Here is a 21,659-nt window from a genome sequence, read left to right on the forward strand (position 1 = left end):
GACATCGAATGAAAAATGAAATCTTTTCAACTTGGATTGGTGTTTCGTTCTATTGACATCGTGCTTACGTTGAGTGTCTGAGCGAACATAAAGCTTTGATCCTTTCTCTTGAAGTGAGATGCGCAATGTGTTTCTGTCGTTCACAGTTTGTCTGTATAAACAATTACAGTATGTTATTTCGTTTTGGATCACCCTATATATAAATGCTTAACTGTAGCACATGTTACATAATTCATATCAAGGAACCTTAAAACTGGATAGCAAATTACATGCCTTTAGGAAAATTACATGTGCTCTAAAAACAATGAAATTTTATATTTACGTGGTTCCGTGTGTGTATAAGTGTATGTTCTTGAATGTCTAAACGAGCCATATTTCATACCTGCTATGAACAACATACAATACATTAACTCCTTTCTGGCAACTACCACATTACATACATTAGTTGCTGCAACAGATATATTCAGATATATTCTCTAGCAATTACATTCATTTCGTAATGATCTAAATACATTGAAGTAACTGGGTATTTTACTTTATTTTCAGTGCCGGCAAGATTTCATAGACCGTTTCAAAATATCACAGCGGTCAAAGGAAGTTCAGCAACGCTTGACTGTACCGCCGATGGGGACAAACCTGTCACCATAAACTGGTTTCAGAATGGCCACCCTTTTGATGCTACTCGTCACGAAAGAGTTACTGCAGAAGAGATAGCAACACGTAATGGAATGACATCCAAACTGGAATTCAAACGCGTAGAGCGAACGGATACGACACATTTTGTTTGTGTCGCGTCGAACAAGTACGGGACAGACAGATCAGAAATCCTGCTGGTAGTTCAAGAGCCGCCAGACACTCCGCTGAACTTCCACGTTTCCAACTACAGTAGCCGCAGTGTGAGTCTGAGCTGGGAACAGCCGTACGACGGGAACAGCCGCATAACGCACTACGTGGTCCAGTACAAGAACGCCTCAGGTATGTGGTCGCCGAACTGTTAGCGTGCTCTAGCTTTTGAAGATTTTTTGCGGAATCTCATCGTGACTGACATTGTTGTGTAATTTCTTCCAGTTTGTGTGTCTGTTGGCAGTTACATGGCATTGGAATGTTGCCCAGGTGCTGGTGCAAGCAGGCCAGCAAAACGTGACCGTGGCGGGCCTTCTGCCCGCCCGAGTTTACCAGTTCAGGGCCCTCGCTAGCAACTCCGTGGGAACGTCCAATGCGACCAGAGCGCTCTCGGTCACCACAATGGAGGAGCCCCCTGAATCCCCACCCAGGGATGTGAAAGCTAGGACGAAAAGTTCAGAGAGTCTTTTTGTTACATGGAAGGTACGTTCCAAGTTTAAAACGCCTAGGGAGCAATGTACTGAAAGCAAAGAGATACAGTGAGTAGCGTTAATATTTGCACACTATCAGATTTTTGCTTTGAAGCATCATAACTTCATTATTAACTAGATAAAAATATTAGAGGTAAATGTCCAGTAAGTAATAGTATTCAATAAGTAATAGCATTTTTTACACAACAAATAACATTTGTTGAATAATACCATTTAAATAAAACACCATTCCACACTCATGCTCATAAATTAACAATAATGCTGATACATGCTGAAACAACGCTCTGTTGGGCGGTTTCCGGGTTTAAATTGTTGTGGACTGACAAGACAGCCAGTCCACAGTGACGGGTAACCGAAAGGCACGCGTTTAAACTCACGCAGGCTGGCGTGAGGTCTGAAACAGGATACGTAATGAATGCTATAAAGAAAAGTACGTAGCTTCTGGAATACTTAACTTTAATCCACATTTGTAGAACATCGCTCTTGATGATACATGTTATAACCACAATATATATAGCAAAGGATTATGGCGCCTTCCTCGGTCGTAGCAATTGTAGCTGAAGGCTATGCTAACTATCGTCTCGGCAAATGAGAGCGTAGTTGTCAGTGAACTGTAGCTATGAACGTCGGCTGTACAACTGGGGCGAGTGCCAGTACGTCTCTCTAGACCTGCCGTGTGGCGGCGCTCGGTCTGCAATTACTGACAGTGGCGACACGCGGGTCCGTCGTATACTAGCGGACCGAGGCCGATTTAAAAGGCTACCACCTAGCAAGTGTGGTGTCTGGCGGTGACACCACATAAATCACTTCGGGGTATGACCATGCGGTGCATTTGACCTGCGGTCGTCGCACGGTGCCGCTGGCAGCAGTTCACATACGCAGAGGTGTGTTGCTCCATGTGAGAGTATGGTGCAGCGAGTAAGTTTGCAGACGTTTTGCAACGTGCTAATGGTGATTGTGTATTGAAAATGGCTCAAAGAACACATATTGATGACGTTATGGGGGCTAGAATACTAGGACGACTGGAGGCTGGTCAAACACAGCAGGCCGTAGCACGGGTCCTCCGTGTGCCACAAAGTGTGATCTCAAGATTGTGGCAACGATTCCAGCAGACATGAAACGTGTCCAGGCACTACAGTACAGGACGCCCACAGTGTACAACAACGCAAGAAGACATATCTCAACATCAGTGCCCGCAGACGGCCACGGAGTACTGCAGGTAGCATCACTTGGGACCTTACCGCAGCCACTGGAACAGTTTTCTCCAGACACACAGAATACAGACGACTGAACAGACGTGGTTTATTCGCCCACAGACCTGCAAGGTGTATTCCACTGACCCCTGGTCACAGGAGAGCCCGTAAAGCCTGGTGTCAAGAACACAGTACATGGTCATTGGAACAGTGGTCTCAGTTTATGTTCACGGACGAATCCTGGTATAGTCTGAACAGTGATTCTCACCGTGTTTTCATCTGCCGTGAACCAGGAACCAGATACCAACCCCATAATGTCCTTGAAAGGGACCTGTATGGAGGTCGTGGTTCGATGGTGTGGGGTGGGATTATGATTGGTGCACGTACACCCCTGGATGTCTTTAGAGAGGGACGAAGAGGTCAGGTGTACCGGGATGTCATTTTGCACCAGTATATCCGCCTTTTCAGAGGTGCAGTGCACCCCACCTTCCTCCTGCTGGATGATAACGCTCGGCCCCACCGAGCTGCCATCGTGGAGGAGTACCTTGAAACAGAAGATATCAGGTGAATGGAGTGGCCTGCCTTTTCTCCAGACCTAAACCCCATCGAGCACGTCTGGGATGCTCTCTGTCGACGTATCGCTGCACGTCTTCAAACCCCTAGGACACTTCAGGAGCTCCGACAGGCACTGGTGCAAGAATGGGAGGCTGTACCCCAGCAGCTGCTCGACCACCTGATCCAGAGTATGCCAACACGTTGTGCGGCCTGTGTACATGCGCATGAACATATCCCATATTGATGTCGGGGTACATGGGCAGGAAACAGTGGCGTTTTGTAGCACATGTGTTTCAGGACGGTTTTCTCAGCTTAGCACCAATACCTGGACTTACAGATCTGTGTCGTGTATGTTCCCTATGTGCCTACGTTATTAGCGCCAGTTTTGTCTAATGCCACGTTGTGTGGCACCACGTTCTGCATTACCCTTCATTTATGAGCATAAGCGTATTTTCAAGTTACTATAATATTCGGACACCCGGCAGTGTAGCACCTGGTTTGATCGTTCACGCCAAGTTACATACTCTGAGTTAGAGCGCAGTATTCACCTACAGCGCGTTCGACTTTCCAGACGGTACATTGTCACGCAAAAGTAATACCACTTTTGATATACAAGAACTAGTAATTTTTCGAAAGGCCAAAGGGAAATCATATAAACAAACTTCTGCCATGCTCAACAAGAGCAGCAGTACTGTGCCAGCTATCATCATAAGGTTCATAAACGAGGACCGTATAGATTCTAAACATTATAAGGACCAACCAACTAAGTTGGATGCTCGTGACAAGAGGAATCTACGAGGGCTGACCAGAAAGTAATGCACCGCATTTTTTTCTCAACCGAAAACAATGCTACGCATCGAAACGCTACGTATATATTAGTTGAAGTCTCCTAAGTGAGCACGCCTAGTTTCCGTCACTTCTGAAAGATAGCGTAGCTGCAGTGTCATTGAATTTCTCTCCGCAGAGAAAGAACCTGTGGGGAATATTCACAAACGCTAGTGCAAATTCTGTTGAGCATTTACTGTCGACAGAAGTACAGTTAGTCGCTAGGCACGGAGGATGAGGTCATCACATAGGCTGTTCGTCGGAGCTGCACGATTTGCAGCGGTCGAGGAGACCATCCAGGCTGTAGAATGAAGGCTTTCACGACCGGATGACATAGCTGTTGATGTACTTTTCGGGATGTGAGGTCGTGGTCCAAGAACTTTTCTGCTCCTTACGTTTCGTCCAGGCTGCGCTGGACTTCCTCAGAGGCGCTGCTCCGCTGAGTCTTGCCGACTCTGAGGAAGTCCAGCGCAGCCTGGACGAAACGTAAGGAGCAGAAAAGTTCTTGGACCACGACCTCACATCCCGAAAAGTATTTCAACAGCTACCATCCAGGCTGTCACACCTGACATGTTGCACTGAGCTGATGTTGTCATTCGCCAGGACACACGCATTACGACTCGGCCGTTGGCGCTGCATCTGTCAATCAGAAAAGGAAGTGTGGATGCAATTACGCCACTCGGACAACGATTGGTACCGACAGGGCATACACGCCTTTGTTCCGCGCTAGAGGAAGGCCATAGAACGGGATAGAGATTACGTGGAAACATAAGGTATGTAGATAAAACACCGTTCTTTCGTGTGTGTAATTCTCATGGGCAATAAAAAATTGTTGAAGAAAAAAATGCGGTGCATTACTTTCTGTGCAACCATCGTAATGCGAAAAATAAAGAAGAAAAGTGCACTCAGTGCGCCCAAATTAGCAAGTGAGATTCTAAACGAGACTGGAAAGAAGGCATTGTACATCCTCAGACGATTCGCAGAGCATTGAGGGGAGTCGCTGCAATGGAAGAGTGGCTAGGAAGATCCGTACGTGAATCAACAAAATCGAAGGAAGAGATGGGACTTCGCTAAAGAGCTTATTACGAAGGAAGAAACATGGTGGAGAAATGTCATTTTCACCGACAATTTTTGCGTCAGATGGACGAAGGGTGGTGGCGCCGGAAGGAGAATGAAGTATTTAAAGTCACAATTGTTAACTCGACCGTAAAGCGTGGAGGTGGCACTGTTCTTCTCTGGGGCAATATATCTACATTTGGACCACGTGAATTAGTGTTCATCGTCAATGTTACGGAAAAATATATCTGAACACATTAAACTACATTTTACGCAAATATGCTGAAAAAAATGGGAATATCAAATACGTTCAAATTTTACTAGGAAAATGACCAGAAACCTAAGGCTCGAATTGTGCAGAGATATTTGATGTACAATTTCCCGAAAGTCTCACAACCACCACCTCAATCATCTGACCTCAACGTATTAAGAATGTGGGGGGAGGACGTATTAAAACACACCATTACCTTCCAAAGAAACTGTGAAACGTCGATTGAAAGAAGAGTGGCACGGTCTGTGTACTGACTATTTAAAAAACATCATTAGCAGTACACCGCAGCGTTTTAAAGAAATGATGCAAAAGAATGGATAACCGACAACATATTGAAACATATAATTTTCACAACAATGTGTCTAAATAATTATTTCTTAAAAGTGTCAGAATGTCAAAGTAACGTGAAAATAAGTCCAAGTTCTATTTAAATGGCATTATTAAAGAACTTTCGTAAGTTAAATTGATAAAATTTATGCTGTTGTTTACAAGACATATAACTTAATATTATACTTGGCTATGTTTTTTTGTATGTTTTGTTCAGAGAGAATTTATGACGCTACAAAGTAAAAATCTTATGGTGCCTAAATATTAACATTATGTATTCATGGATACAAGAGAATGAATGAATCTCTTCTTAAAGGAATGGATAGTTTTGTGTACCAAAACCGCAGGAATGATGGAATTAGCTTAATGATTAAAGTAATTTCGTATTTACATTCTTGCACACAGAAACACTTACAAGGGACCGCGTCTACTCGTCATCACCGATTTCCTCAAAATTTATGGTATATGCAGAACTTGGCCAGAAATGAAAGTGGTGGAAGTGGGAGACCCTGATGGCCAAGGGTTTAGAAAAAAGAATAGTCTTTTTGGCGCTGGTCGGGGGTGCCACGAGCCATTTATGTTAACGTAGGATTCAGGCACCGATCGGCGCTGCGGAAATCTGAGGGTCGTGGCTTCAAGCCCCTATGCTCAAACTTTCTTTTATTTTCAATTTTTACGATAATTACACTACCAATAGTCGGAAATAATGCTCAATATATTGCATTTAATTTTTCCATAAAAGGCAAGAAAAGGAAAGGCAGAGGAGAGTTGAGATTGTAAATGAATTTCCAAGAGAGGATTGTACTTACAGCGTCCACGAGGAATCTGGACTCGTGGACTCTGCAAGTAACATTCCAAGAAGGAATGGTAATAAAAGCGTACAGCGTAAGGTATTCCGTTAGTTTACTTTCGTCTTCGAGCAGCCCTCGGCATCTAATGCATCTCTGCGGTGCGTATTTCTTTCGTCAGGTAAAGAATTTGTGAAAAAAGCTGCTCTTACTTCATCGAGAAATAAACAGAAGCACATACCGAAAAGACTTAAAACATATTTCATTGTAGAACTGTAGCTATCATCGCCAGTATTTAGCGAAATAATGCATTACGAGTGATTTGTTGCTAAACTATGCGCTGAGTGAGAATCTTTTATGAATGTAAAACCAAGTTTATTTATCTGTATTAATTTTAAAACGACCACGTAGCTGCAAAACTGCAGAGTTTGAAACAGGTGCAAGACGCCGAAAAAACTATTGCTTCCCTTGCTTTTCCGATGAATATTACCTCAGCACTCGAATATCATCAGCTTTAAAGTAATAGAATTATGTAATTTTACGTACGAAGTTCTTGTATACGCCATATAATCCCTTACTGTACATTTATTTGCAATCCCAAATTTTCCTTGTCTTTTTTATGTCTTTTATGAAAATTTTAATAGCTACGATATATTGAGCATTATTTAGATTTATTTGCAGTGTAAGTAACGTAAAAACTTAAGATAAAAATAAATTTCAGCAAGGAGCTTCAACTACGACCTTCAGATTATTGTTCTGCACTATTTCCGCTGCTTCACCCGCTAGCTGGAAGCTACGAAAACACAAATGGCTCATACATCACCCGACCCGCGCCAAAAATGCTATTTCTTTCTTAATTCTTTGTCATCTAGAGCTTCCACTTCTGTCGTCTTCATTTCTCGTCAAGCCATGCATATTACCATACATTTGGACAACATCAGTGATGACGAGGTGTGTGGTCCCCTTGTTAAACGCACACAAGTCACTCAAAGTAACCATTATTCTACGGTGGCTTATAATTTGCCTAGTTCGAGCTAAATTCTCGAAACATTGGCATCCGTACAGTATGAAAAACTATGACATTAATCAGGATGTATCACTTCGTCTGAGTGGCAGGCGATCGTACGAATTCCAAAGATAAATAAAATAGCCGCTGTCAGTCTGTTTCCAGATGGAAATGTTTTCAATTTCTATGGTGAATTAATTGTACGGTAAAGCTGCAAATTATAGAAGACTGATTCTTCCTTCGCCGAACATTGCTTAAACCAAAACCATAAATAAATAAGAGATGCAAAAGTTTTACATACGGAGGGAAACGGTACAAAGCTCAGTCAATCAGGATAGTAGGAAAAAAACAGATGTGTATCCCCATCTTCACTATTGAATGAGGAAACTCAGTTCAGTTATTCGCCCCTTTTAGACACCTTACGACTTCTATATAGAAGAACAACCTTGGTGCTTTCATCCATAATTAGATTATAACACAAATTCTCATTCCTGTGCACGGAGCACCAAGGCAGTATATATTTGTTCATAGTTACTGTAAATAATGTCGCAATGAAACCTGTAGGCTGTAAATGTATCTGTGTTAAATTTGGCAACAGACAACTTTTTATGGTTTATCATGAATCGATACTTTAAGAATTAGGCGTGTTTATTTTTGCTTGTTTTCCATTTTTTGGGTCAGTTGTGTACTAGACAATGGTCTTATAATCCGAAACCTAGGTCATACAATAATAATAAAGTTCGTGAAACAAGGCAAAAACGATTTTCGTTTAATTAATATGATACACAGTGTTTCACCAGGAATCAATTAAAACGTATCCGATTTCGCGAAAAGTCTTCGAATTCATAGAAATACTGGGTGAAAAATATTTCTGGCACTACTGCTGTCGAGTGGAATTTTAATTTCCAACAAATCCGATGTTCCTTATACAATATGTACAATATAATTTAAAATGTTGTTTTATTCCTACCAGAGTGGTAAAACAACTTTCTTTGTTAGCCGTGTGAACTAAGGTGATAGCGTGGTATGTACGGTGACAGGTACCCTCTCAAGAAAGAGAGAAAATGGCGGCATGCCATTTCTTAGCGTTTCCACGGTCCCACCGTTACTTTTCAGCCCTAAGCGGAGTTTGCCTGCCACATTGATTAATGTTAATTTTGCATTTCTTAGGTAACTATTTGTACCTACTTTTATAAAAATACACTAGCGTTAGACTTAGTGCAATAACCTGTTTGCATTGCGATTTCTCTAGCACACCTGCATTCACTTTTCGCATAAGTGCCCTTAACAACTGTATAAATAGTGAGTTTTCGAATGTGGCATACACTGATTACACAAGCTTACTCATCAATGATATAACTAAGTTCTTTTTTTCAACTTTACAGCCACCAGAAGAGAAATTTCAAAATGGAGAAATTCTGGGATACTACATTGGCTACAGAAAAACAAACTCTTCTGATGCATTCCATTACAAGACGTTCGAAGTAATTCCAGGAATGCCGCTGCAAGGCCTCCTCACCAACCTGCAGAAGTTCACAGAGTACACGGTTCTGATACAGGCGTACAATAAGGCTGGAGCAGGTCCCAAGAGCCCAGAAGTTACCGCCATGACAGATGAAGACGGTGAGTCTGCTCTGGTGAGCTCTGAGGATCGTAAAGCGTGGTGTTACTTTGCATTTCTGCTATGTCGTTGTTATCAATTACTTTACATTTTACGTTAGTTATTCGTCTAAAATGCTTTCTAATGATCAAAATATTAAAATCGTTTGCGAAAAAAATTGTTTGTAGCTAAGACCATAGAGACTGCATTTAGGGCTGATCTCACCATTTCTGTTCTCCTTCACCTGCAATAAGAAAATGAAATACTTGAATAGTATCTACAGTTATAAGACTTTCTCAGTTTCGGTCATGTTTATTTTCCAATATCTGTTGATCCGGCGCGCTTTGACTACATGATACTATCATCAGGTAGCTAACTGCTCCTTTTACAATAATTTTTAGGGTTCTGTACCTTAGTCGGTAACAACGGCACTCTTATGCACTGAATAGGCAAAGAAACTGATACACCTGCTTAATATCGTGTAGGGCCCCCGCGAGCACGCAGAAGTGCCGCAACACGGCGTGGCATGGGCTCTACTAATGTCTGAAGTAGTGACTGAAGGAACTGACACTGTGAATGCTGCAGGGCTGTCCATAAATCTGTAAGAGTACGAAGGGGTGGAGATCTCTTCTGAACAGCACGTTGCAAGGCAGCTCAGATATGGTCAATAATGTTCATGTCTGGGAGTCTGGTTGCCATCGGAAATGTTTAAACTCAGAAGAGTGTTCCTGGAGGCACTCTGTAGCAATTCTGGGCGTGTAGAGCGTCTTATTGTCCTGCTGGAATTCCCCAAGTCAGTCGCAATGCACAACGGACATGAATTAATGCAGGTGATCAGACAGGATGCTAACGTGTGTGTCACCTGTCAGAGTCGTATCTAGACGTATCAGGGCTCCCATATCACTGTAACTGCACACGCCCCACATCATTACAGATCCTCCACCAGCTTGAACAGTCCCCTGCTAATATGCAGACGCCATGGATTCGTAAGGTTGTCTGCATAACCGTGTACGTCCATCCACTCGGTACAATTTGAAATGTGACTCGTTCGACCAGGCAGCATGTTTCCAGTCATCAGCAGTCCTGAACCGTGAATTTACTTTCAAAACCTTTTCTTAAGAATTTACTTTATTTATTAGCGATTCGTCAAGAACATTAACAAATTTTATCACATTACGTGAGCGTCGAAGTGGTTGCCAATTGGTAACTGATGAAACAAATTTTTAAAAAAATTTTTTCAACAAATTTTTAACACGGCCGTAGTCACGACCGCTCACTACAACCTCTGGAAGACTACACCACACCAGATTACTTTAAACTAAAAATTTTAACAATTCACACAAACACATAAACTATGCAACCCGTAAGCGGGATGTAAATGGTACCAAACATTCACATCAAAAATATTTGCCACCGAAAGTGGAACTTGTTTTTAAAAGACTCTTACGGTGGAAGGGTGGCAACTTTATATACCGAAAATACCATTTAAATAAAATCGGTGAAATGCAGTTTCACATAAAATGTACCAACATGCTCTACATTACACATATACCACCTCGCAAGATGATAGGCAAGATAAAAACATATTTCAAAAAATGGCTCTGAGCACTATGGGACCTAACTTCTGAGGTCAGCAAAAAATGGTTCAAATGGCTCTGAGCACTATGGGACTCAACTGCTGAGGTCATTAGTCCCCTAGAACTTAGAACTAGTTAAACCTAACTAACCTAAGGGCATCACAAACATCCATGCCCGAGGCAGGATTCGAACCTGCGACCGTAGCGGACTTGCGGTTCCAGACTGCAGCGCCTTTAACCGCACGGCCACTTCGGCCGGCTAGAGGTCAGCAGTCCCCTAGAACTTAGAACTACTTAAATCTAACTAACCTAAGGACAACACACACATCCATGCCCGAGGCAGGGTTTGAACCTGCGACCGTAGCGGACTTGCGGTTCCAGACTGTAGCGCCTAGAACCGCTCGGCCACTCTGGCCTTTACACCTTAAGCAATAAATTCGTTAACACCTAATCCGACAAACATGACAGAGGCAGCTATTAACGTAGGGCAGACCGACAGACAGACACTAACTGCCCAACAAATGCGGACGAGAGACAGACGAGTAAATTGGGGACGAGAGACTGACCAAGAACACAAATAGAATTTAACAAGTAAATGAAACACATATCACGAATCACTTAACTTTTCATAAACTGCGATGTCTGGCGAAGACCTGGCGTAGCCGAACTCCCGTCTCACGGCGTCGCAGCTCGCGCCGGCCAGACCGATGTCGTGGGTTGACTCCCGTTGCTCTCGTGTCGGCCACGAAGCCACTACCCCTCGCTATACGGCGCGGGCCACTGGACTGACGTGGCGACTTCACATGCACCAACGCTCAAGACGGACAAGTCATCTTGTGTCCCAGTGCGCGACCGACCAACCGATCAATCCAACCGCCAATGCCCATAGCCTGAGCAAACTCGAGCAGACTGGCAGCCTAACGCGTACTAGCACTCCGGACGACAGACAGACACTGACTGCCCCACACTGACGCGGCTGACCAACTGACCAGCCTCACCGAGACTGACAGACTGCCCCCCTGCCGAGTTTTTTTTTTTTTCTCTTTATTGTAATTTTTATCACCTTACACAAGGCAGGCTGACAGCAGCTGAGTACGCCGCTCTTCAGCCTTGAGTTTTACCATAAGGAATAAATAGAGGGGACACAGAGAATACAATCAAAAAATGGTGGGCAAAACAATGTAGACACCAAAAAACAAAAAACCGTTCACGCCTGACGAGAAAACATCACTGACACTAGTTGACACGGCGCACAAAACAGGGATGATGGCGATGGTACACGTGAACAGTGGCGGCGTTCCGGCGAACAAACACTAAACACAAACGAAGGCACACACACGAGACACTAATGGCGATGACCTACGGCGCGCGAATGTTCACTGGGCGTGTGCGAGTCCGGGGACCTGCCAAGAGAGGAGGAGGAGGAAGGGGAGTGGGAGAGAAAGAGGGGGGAGCAGAGATGCCACAGGCAGGGGAGATAGGGGGAGGGAGGAAGGGGGGGGAGGAAGCCCGGGGGAAGAGGGGTGGAGGGACGGGACGGGGGAAAAGGAAAGAGAAGGGAAGGGAAGAGAAGGGAGGGAGGGTGCCTAAAGGAAAGGACACCGGAAGTGGGGGGGCAGGGTCAAAGTTGATAGGAGGGGTAGATGGAGTGGAGGAGGACATCATCAGGGAGGGGGAGCTGGTGGAAGCCACCTTGGGAGAGGGTGAGGAGGGTTGAGAGATGGAGACCGGGTGGGACGTGAGAATACAGGTGCGGCAGCGGGCGGGGGTGGGAGAGAATTGGGGAGACGAGTGGGTGAGGAGGATCGAGTTTACGGGAGGTGTACAGGATCCATATCCTTTCAAGGAAAAGGAGGAGGTGGGGGAAGGGGATGAGAGCGTACAGGATCCGCGTGGGGGAGGGGAGACAGATGCGATAGGCGAGGCGGAGAGCATGACGTTCAAGGATTTGGAGGGATTTATAAAAGGTAGGGGGGGCAGAGATCCAAGCCAGATGGGCATAACAAAGGATAGGGCGGATGAGGGATTTATAGGTGTGGAGGATGGTGGAGGGGTCCACACCCCACGTACGGCCGGAGAGGAGCTTAAGGAGGCTAAGTCGGGAGCGTGCCTTGGCTTGGATTGTCTGGAGGTGGGGAGTCCAGGAGAGGCAACGGTCGAGGGTGACGCCAAGGTACTTAAGGGTGGGAGTGAGGGCGATAGGACGGCTATAGATGGTGAGATAGAAATCAAGGAGGCGGAAGGAAGGGGTGGTTTTGCCTGCAATGATCGCCTGGGTTTTGGAGGGATTGACGAGCAACCACTGGTTGCACCAAGCGGTGAACCGGTCAAGATGGGAGCGCTGCAGGATGGGGGCAAAGGCAAGGAAGGCGGTGTCATCGGCAAACTGGAGAAGGTGGACGGGGGGTGACGGCGGCGGCATGTACGCCGTGTACAAAAGGTACAGAAGGGGGGAGAGGACGGAGCCTTGGGGCACACCGGCAGAGGGGAAAAAGGTGTAGGAATCTGTGTTATGGATGGTGACATAGGAAGGACGGCGGGAGAGAAAGGAGCCGATCAGACGGACGTAGTTAATGGGAAGGGCGAAGGTTTGGAGCTTGAAGAGGAGACCGGAATGCCATACACGGTCATAAGCACGTTCGAGGTCCAGGGAGAGGAAGATTGCGGAGCGACGGGAAATAAGCTGTTCGGAAAGGAGATGAGTGAGGTGAAGGAGAAGGTCGTCGGAAGAGAAGGACAGACGAAAGCCACACTGGGTTACGGGAAGGAGGCTGTGCTGGCGGAGATGCCGGTGGATGCGTCGGGTGAGGATAGATTCCAGGACCTTGCTGAAGACCGAGGTAAGGCTAATGGGACGGTAGGAGGAGACGGCGGACGGCGGTTTGCCAGGTTTAAGGAACATGAGGATACGGGAGGTTTTCCACAGGTCGGGGTAGTAATCGGTGGACAGGACTACATTGTAGAGCCTGGCCAGGGTGGAGAGGAAAGAGACAGGAGCTTCACGAAGGTGACAGTAGGTGACACGATCGTGACCAGGAGCGGTGTTGCGTTTTGTGCGGAGTGTATCAATGAGATCCTGTGTGGTGATTGGGGCATTGAGTTCCGTGTGTGCAATGTTGTTCAAGTACTGGAAACCAGGAGCGAGGGGAGGGACAGAGGTGTCAGTTCGATCGCGGATATCCGGGAAGAGGGAGTAATCGAACTGGGGATCATCGGGGATGGAAAATACATCGGAGAGGTAGGAGCCAAAGTGATTTGCCTTACTAAGGGTGTCAGGGAAAGGGTGATCATCATGGAGAAGAGGATAATAGGGGGAGGGTTTAGTTCCGGTAAGGCGACGGAAGGCCGACCAGAACTTGGACGAGTTGATTGGTAGGGTAGCATTTAAACGGGTGCATGTCTGTCGCCAGTCCCGGCGTTTCTTAGCCGCGAGCAAATTACGAACGTGTCGCTGGAGTTGCTGGTGACGTCGTAGTGTGTCCGGGTCACGCGTGCGGAGGAAGGCACGGTAGAGACGACGGGATTCACGGAGGAGGAGGACGGCCTGTGGGGGTAAGGTAGGACGGTGGCGGTGGATGGCGACAGTAGGGACGTGGGCCTCCACGGCCTCAGACAAGGTGTGCTGGAGAAAGGAGGCGGCATGGGTGACATCGTCAGGGTGGTGGTAGGTGAATGGGTGGCTATCGACCTGGGTGGAAAGGGTATCCCGGTAGGCATTCCAGTCGGCACGGGAATAGTCATGGACGTACTTAGGGGGAGGGTCATTACGAGGGTCGGGGCGGGGGCGACGACCGTCTGAAATGGTGAGGAGGACAGGGAGATGGTCGCTACCAATAGGCTCCAGGACATCCACCGTTATGCGGCCAAGGAGGTTGGGGGAGGAGAGGATAACATCAGGAGTGGAATCGGATTCGGGACGGGTGTGCTGGGGAATGGGGATGAGGTCGCCTTGAAGGGAGGAGAGGAACCGATGCCACCGCTGTAACTGGGCGGCGGAACGACTATGGATGTTGAGGTCGGCGGCGATCACGTGGGAGGAGAAGGTACGGTCGATGTGGGAGAGGAAGTCGAAGGGAATAGGGGCGTTAGGGCGGACATAGATGGTGGCGCAGGTAACGGCAAGGCCGGGGAAGAAGAGACTAAGGATCAGGTGTTCGGTGGGGTCGGGAAGGAGAGGTTGGAGTCGAACGGGGATCTGGCGGTGGTGACCAATCCCCCTGCCGAGCTCATGGCGCCCCTAAAATGCACGTGAACAGGCAACCTTTCCCCTTTTCCACCAGAGGGAGACACCAAAGTTGCGACTGCCACAGCGGCGCCACCGCCAGAAACAAAGGGCGACTGCTTCACACAACGCGCTGCGGTGCACTGTTCAAAACAGCAATTTTTCCACGGCTCAAGTCGAATGTCGCTGTTGACGGGCCCAGGCGAGGCGTAAAGCTTTGTGTCGTTCTGTCAACAAGGTTACACGAGTGGGCTTCCGGCTCCGAAAGCCCATATCGATGATGATTCGTTGAATGGATCGCACGCTGGCGCTTTCTGATGGTCCAGCATTCAAATCTGTAGCAATCTGCGAAAGTGTTGCACTTCTGCAACACTGAACGATTCTATTCGATAGTCGTTGGTCCCCTTCTTGCAGGATCTTTTTCCGGCCAGAGCGATGTCGGAGATTTGATGTTTTAACGGATTCCTGATACTCGCGGTACACTCGTAAAATGGGCGTACGGGAATATCCCCACTTCATCGCTACCTCAGAGATGCTCTCGCGTCGACTATAACACCACGTTCAAACTCACTTAAATCTCGATAACCGCCATTGTAGCAGCAATAACCGATCTAACAACTGCGCCAGCCGCTTGTTGTCTTATATAGGCGTTGCCGACCGCAGCGCCGTATTCTGCCTGTTTACATATCTCTGTATTTGAATACGCATGTTTATACCAGTTTCTTTGGCGCTTCGGTGTAAAACCTTTTCTGTGGCCGTCTGTGTATCTGTCTGCCTGTCTGTCTGTCCAACTATAAATACTCCCTCTTCTCAGAAGCGGGTAGACGTATCAAGATGAAAATTATGCCAAATACTAAGATCTGCAGTCTCTTGGCTGTGTAAATAATTTAAGGTTCTACGTCAATCCTGTCAAATAATACGGCCATGTACGTGACATATTTTGTGTACTCACAAACTCATTGACCAGAAACTACAGTTCAATTATTTATATACGTTTTGGGGCTGATGATCCATCGGTAAATGGCGTTCCTGAAAACCAAGAAGTCGCGGGATCGAACTTCGAACTGACCATGTTTTTCTCCTGCCGTAGCTTTCATCTCTCAACGACATGAGAAATCCACTTTAAATTGTAGTTCCCCGTCCACGGTTGGATTACTGTGGAGGTTACAAACACACAAGTCGCCGAAGTGGTGTCCAATAGAAATACTTGCACCAGGCCATTGAACCATTATTATTCTTATCAACATACGTTCTTAACTACATACACTATTAAAGTTTTTTTTTGTTTTTTTTTTTAAAAAAAAAAAAAGAAAGGAAAAGAGAGACTTGTGTAGTGCGAAGAACGTTCCTGCCTGTGCCTTTGAGGCTTAGTTCCTTCCGAAACGTTGTGTGTTTTGTGTGTTGCCCAGAAAAGTTAGTTTACACTAGAGAGGAACACCACGTGCGTTGTGCGTGTAAATAGTCAGTATGCTATCTTGGCATGCGTGTTGTGGAAGCTTATCCTTATCTGGCACACTGAGCACAAGGAAGGTCACAGCAGATAGATAGATTACGTGACATACGCGAAAGAACTTGCCACCCTTCTAACAGCCGTGTACCACAAGTCTCTAGAGGAACGGAAGGTTCCAAATGACTGGAAAAGATCACAGGTAGTCCAAGTCTTCAAGAAGGGTCGTCCAGCAGATGCGCAAAACTATATATCTATATCTCTGACGTCGATCTGTTGTAGAATTTTAGAACATGTTTTTTGCTCGCGTATCATGTCGTTTCTGGAAACCCAGAATCTACTCTGTAGGAATCAACATCGATTCCGGAAACAGCGATCATGTGAGACGCAACTCGCTTTATTTGTTCTTGAGACCCAGAAAATATTAGATACAGGCTCCCAGGTAGATGCTATTTTCCTTGAATTCCGGAAGGCGTTCGATACAGTTCCGCACTGTCGCCTGATAAACAAAGTAAGAGCCTACGGAATATCAGACCAGCTGTGTGGCTCGATTGAAGAGTTTTTAGCAAACAGAACACAGCAGGTTGTTCTCAATGGAGAGACTTCTACAGACGTTAAAGTAACCTCTGGCGTGCCACAGGGGAATGTTATGGGACTATTGCTTTTCACAATATATATAAATGACCTAGTAGATAGTGTCGGAAGTTCCATGCGGCTTTTCGCGGATGATGCTGTAGTATACAGAGAAGTTGCAACATTAGAAAATTGCAGCGAAATGCTGGAATATCTGCAGCGGATAGACACTTGGTGCAGGGAGTGGCAACTGACCCTTAACATAGACAAATGTAATGTATTGCGAATACATAGAAAGAAGGATCCTTTATTGTATGATTATATGATAGCGGAACAAACACTGGTAGCAGTTACTTCAGTAAAATATCAGCGAGTATGCGTACGGAACGATTGAAGTAGAATGATCATATAAAATTAATTGTTGGTAAGGCGGGTACCAGGTTGAGATTCATTGGGATAGTCCTTAGAAAATGTAGTCCATCAACAAAGGAGGTGGCTTACAAAACACTCATTCGACCTATACTTGAGTATTGCTCATCAGTGTGGGATCCGTACCAGATCGGGTTGACGGAGGAGATAGAGAAGATCCAAAGAAAAGCGGCGCGTTTCGTCACAGGGTTATTTGGTAAGCGTCATAGCGTTACGGAGATGTTTCGCAGACTCTGCAAGATAGACGCTCTGCATCGCGGTGTAGCTTGCTGTCCAGGTTTCGAGAGGGTGCGTTTCTGGATGAGGTAGCGAATATATTGCTTCCCCCTACTTATACCTCCCGAGGAAATCACAAATGCAATATTAGAGAGATTCGAGCGCGCACGGAGGCTTTCCGGCAGTTGTTCTTCCCGCGAACCATACGCGACTGGAACAGAAAAGGGAGCTGACAGTGGCACGTAAAGTGCCCTCCGCCACTCACCGATGGGTGGCTTGCGGAGTATAAATGTAGATTTAGATGTAGATAATATGGTTGTTACTTAAAATATGAGAAATAACCACATGTCGTTTTAATTCAGAATTGTCTGGAGAATCGACCCATCTAATAAGTGCTACTCCCTTCGAAACAGCCAGAGTAGTGACCATTTGTAGTCCCAAATTGTCTGATAAAGTGAATTAGTTAAGGGAGAACGCGTTGAAATGTTGTTGGCATGATTTCATAATTACTACGATGCCTGAAGTGTTCGTGTATGTACGTAACACAATACAGGACCGTTTCATGCATCACGCCAATCAGCTTCTAAGAAGACAACGATTCTTTTTTTTTTAATTTCGCTTACGGTCGGGTAAGAAACAATTCGTGGGCCATATAATGAAGCGGAATAAGGCAGTAATAGAATATTTGGGGCGAGGGAACAAGAAAAAATTAACTAAAGCCACAAACCACTGTAGCAAGTAAGTGGAACCATTGAGCCTTGCACTCTGATTTATTGTTTAAACCACGTTGACAGTTCTTGAGATACAATTAGACTGCGTCGTAGCTCCTACTAACTTGGTAACTGGAGCGCCAGGAAGTCGTATGATCCTGCAGAGACTATTCTGGTTTTGTGTTCGTGATATGTGAGAAAATCCTGACTAACAACAAACATCAGGAGATTTCACCTGGAACGTAACTAAAGAATGAGAAGAATTATCAGGTACTCCCACAGCAACCACTACAAGGTCTGTATCCGTTTGAGTCACATCCCAAGGGGTATGAAGAATTTCTGCAGGTATACTCTGGGAAAGAAAATTGAGGACGCATTGGGTGAGGATCAATTCACCAGAGAGGCAATTCTGACGTTGCGGTTGATAATGTATGCAAGGCTAAAGAAAAGTCAAGACACGTTCATAGGATTTGTCGACTTCCAAAAAGCGTTCGACAATGAAAAATGGTGCAAGATGTTAGAGATAGACGGGTAATAAGCAATATATGTACAAGAGCAAAGAAGTAAAACAAGAGTACGACCACAAAGAAGTGCTCGGATCAAAATGGCTAGCTGCTGTGACCGAGCGGTTCTAGGTGCTTCAGTCCGGAACCGCGCTGCTGCTACGGTCGTAGTTTTGAATGCTGCCTCGGACATGGATGTGTGTGATGTCCTTAGGTTAGTAAGGTTTAAGTAGTTCTAACTCTAGGGGACTGATGACTCAGATAATCCCATAGTGCTTAGAGCCATTTAAACCATTTTGATCAAAAATGGTTTAAGACAGGGATGTCGTATTTCGCGTCTACCATTAAATCTGCACATCGAAGAAGCAATAATGGAAATAAAAGAAAGGTTCAGGAGTGGAACTAAAATTCAATGTGAAAGGATATCAACGATAAGATTCGCTTATGAAATTGCTATCCTGAGTGAAAGTGGAGAAGAATTAATCTGCTGAATTGAATGAAAAGCCTAATGAGTACACAAAACGGACTGAGAGTAAATCGAAGAAAGACGAAAGTAATGAGAAGAAGCAGAAATGAGAACAGCGAGAAACTTATCAGGGTGGATGTTCACAAGGTGGAGGAAGTTAAGGAATTCTACTACCTAGGCAGTAAAGTAACTCACGACGGAAGGAGAAGCAGACTAGTACTGGTAAAATGGGTATTTCTGGGTATTCAAAAGAAGTCTACTAGTATCGAACATAGGCCTTAATTTGAGGATGAAATTTCTGAGAATGTACGTTTGGAGCACATTATATGGTATTGGAACGTGGACTGTAGGGAAACCGGAACAGAGGAAAATGAAAGCATTTGAGATGTGGTGCTACAGAAATAGAAAATTAGGTGGACTGATAAGGTAAGGAATGAGGAGGTTCTGCGCATAATTGGAGTGCAAAGGAATATGTGGAAAACACTGCCAAGGAGAAGGGATAGGATGATAGGTCATCTGTTAAAACAAACTAGAAATTTTGTCTAACTCATCTCGCATACTCCTACAGTCACTCAATGACGACACCACGGAGTCAACAGCAAACAGCCATAAACTGCTGCTCACCTGTCCGTCGGGTCATTTATGTATATGAGCTACGGCAATAAAGAAACAGGACTCGTGGTCTAATTCTTAATTGAAAAACCTTACACAATTGAAATGTTGTCCGCTTTAGTGTAGTGCACTCCTCGATCCATGCCTCCCCGAACCATGCACCGCTCCATGCTACTTTTCCACTCTTGGAAACAGTGCTGTAAGTCTTTTTCTGTTATGCTGTTGAGGAGACTCGTTGCTTTTTCCTTCACTGCATTCACGTACCTGGTTTCTTTGAGCCCAGACTTCAGTTTTGGGAAGAGAAAGAAGTCGAATGGTGCTATGTCAGGAGAATGCGGTGGATGTTCCATCAATGGAATGTTTTGCGCCAAAAATCTCTTCACAGACATCGCGTAATGAGCGATTCTTCCACAGTTCTGGTCTCCGTCGCACATGTTTACGAGGTCTTCAGAACGGTTTCATAATAAGTTTTATCCCCTCCTCCCCCCCCCCCCCCTTGAACCATGGACCTCGCCGTTGGTGGGGAGGCTTGCGTGCCTCAGCGATACAGATAACCGTACCTAGGTGCAATCACAACAGAAGGGTATCTGTTGAGAGGCCAGAAAAACGTGTGGTTCCTGAAGAGGGGCAGCAGCCTTTTCAGTAGCTGCAGAGGCAACAGTCTGGATGACTGACTGATCTGGCCTTGTAACACTAACCAAAACTGCCTTGCTGTGCTAGTACCGCGAACGGCTGAAAGCAAGGGGAAGCTACAGCCGTAATTTTTCCCGAGGGCTTGCAGCTTTACTGTATAGTTAAATGATGATGGCGTCCTCTTGGGTAAAATATTCCGGAGGTAAAATAGTCCCCCATTCGGATCTCCGGGCGGGGACTACTCAGGAGGAAGCTGTTATCAGGAGAAAGAAAACTGGCGTTCTACGGGTCGGAGTGTGGAATGTCAGATCCCTTAACCGGGCAGATAGGTTAGAAAATTTAAAAAGAAAAGTGGATAGGTTAAAGTTAGATATAGTGGAAATCAGTGAAGTTCGGTGGCAGGAGGAACAAGACTTTTCGTTAGGTGAATACAGGGTTATAAATACAAAATCAAATAGGGGTAATGCAGGAGAAGGTTTAATAATGAATAAAAAAATAGGAATGCGGGTAAGCTACTACAAACGGCATAGTGAAGGCATTATTGTGGCCAAGATAGATACTAATCCCACGCCTACCACAGTAGTAAACTTTACATGCCAACTAGTCCGCAGATGACGAAAAGATTGATGAAATGTATGATGAGATAAAAGAAATTATTCAACAGTGAAGGGAGACGAAAATTTAACAGTCATGGATGACTTGAATTCGGTAGTAGGAAAAGGAAGAGACGGAAACGTAGTAGCTGAATATGGAATGCTGGTAAGGAATGAAAGAGGAAGCAGCCTGGTAGCATTTTGCACAGAGAATATGTTAATCACAGCTAACACTTGGTTCAAGAATCATGAAAGAACGTTGTATACATGGAAGAAGCCTGGAGATACTGGAAGGTTTCAGATAGATTATACACTCCTGGAAATTGAAATAAGAACACCGTGAATTCATTGTCCCAGGAAGGGGAAACTTTATTGACACATTCCTGGGGTCAGATACATCACATGATCACACTGACAGAACCACAGGCACATAGACACAGGCAACAGAGCATGCACAATGTCGGCACTAGTACAGTGTATATCCACCTTTCGCAGCAATGCAGGCTGCTATTCTCCCATGGAGACGATCGTAGAGATGCTGGATGTAGCCCTGTGGAACGGCTTGCCATGCCGTTTCCACCTGGCGCCTCAGTTGGACCAGCGTTCGTGCTGGACGTGCAGACCGCGTGAGACGACGCTTCATCCAGTCCCAAACATGCTCAATGGGGGACAGATCCGGAGATCTTGCTGGCCAGGGTAGTTGACTTACACCTTCTAGAGCAC

General features: G+C 45.4%; 1 protein-coding gene across 1 annotated transcript in view; it reads left to right on the forward strand.

Annotated features, from left to right (window-relative positions):
* The first annotated feature begins 728 nt into the window (after positions 1 to 728).
* Positions 729 to 21,659, forward strand: part of LOC126455790 (Down syndrome cell adhesion molecule-like protein 1 homolog) — a 64,273-nt gene continuing 43,342 nt past the window's right edge. The window contains exons 1-3 of the mRNA XM_050091552.1: positions 729 to 975; positions 1,088 to 1,326; positions 8,741 to 8,978. Of these exons, the coding sequence (XP_049947509.1) occupies positions 729 to 975; positions 1,088 to 1,326; positions 8,741 to 8,978 (724 nt within the window). The remainder of the gene's footprint in view (positions 976 to 1,087; positions 1,327 to 8,740; positions 8,979 to 21,659) is intronic.

Source organism: Schistocerca serialis, chromosome 2 (assembly GCF_023864345.2).
Source record: "Schistocerca serialis cubense isolate TAMUIC-IGC-003099 chromosome 2, iqSchSeri2.2, whole genome shotgun sequence".
Classification (NCBI taxonomy): domain Eukaryota; kingdom Metazoa; phylum Arthropoda; class Insecta; order Orthoptera; family Acrididae; genus Schistocerca; species Schistocerca serialis.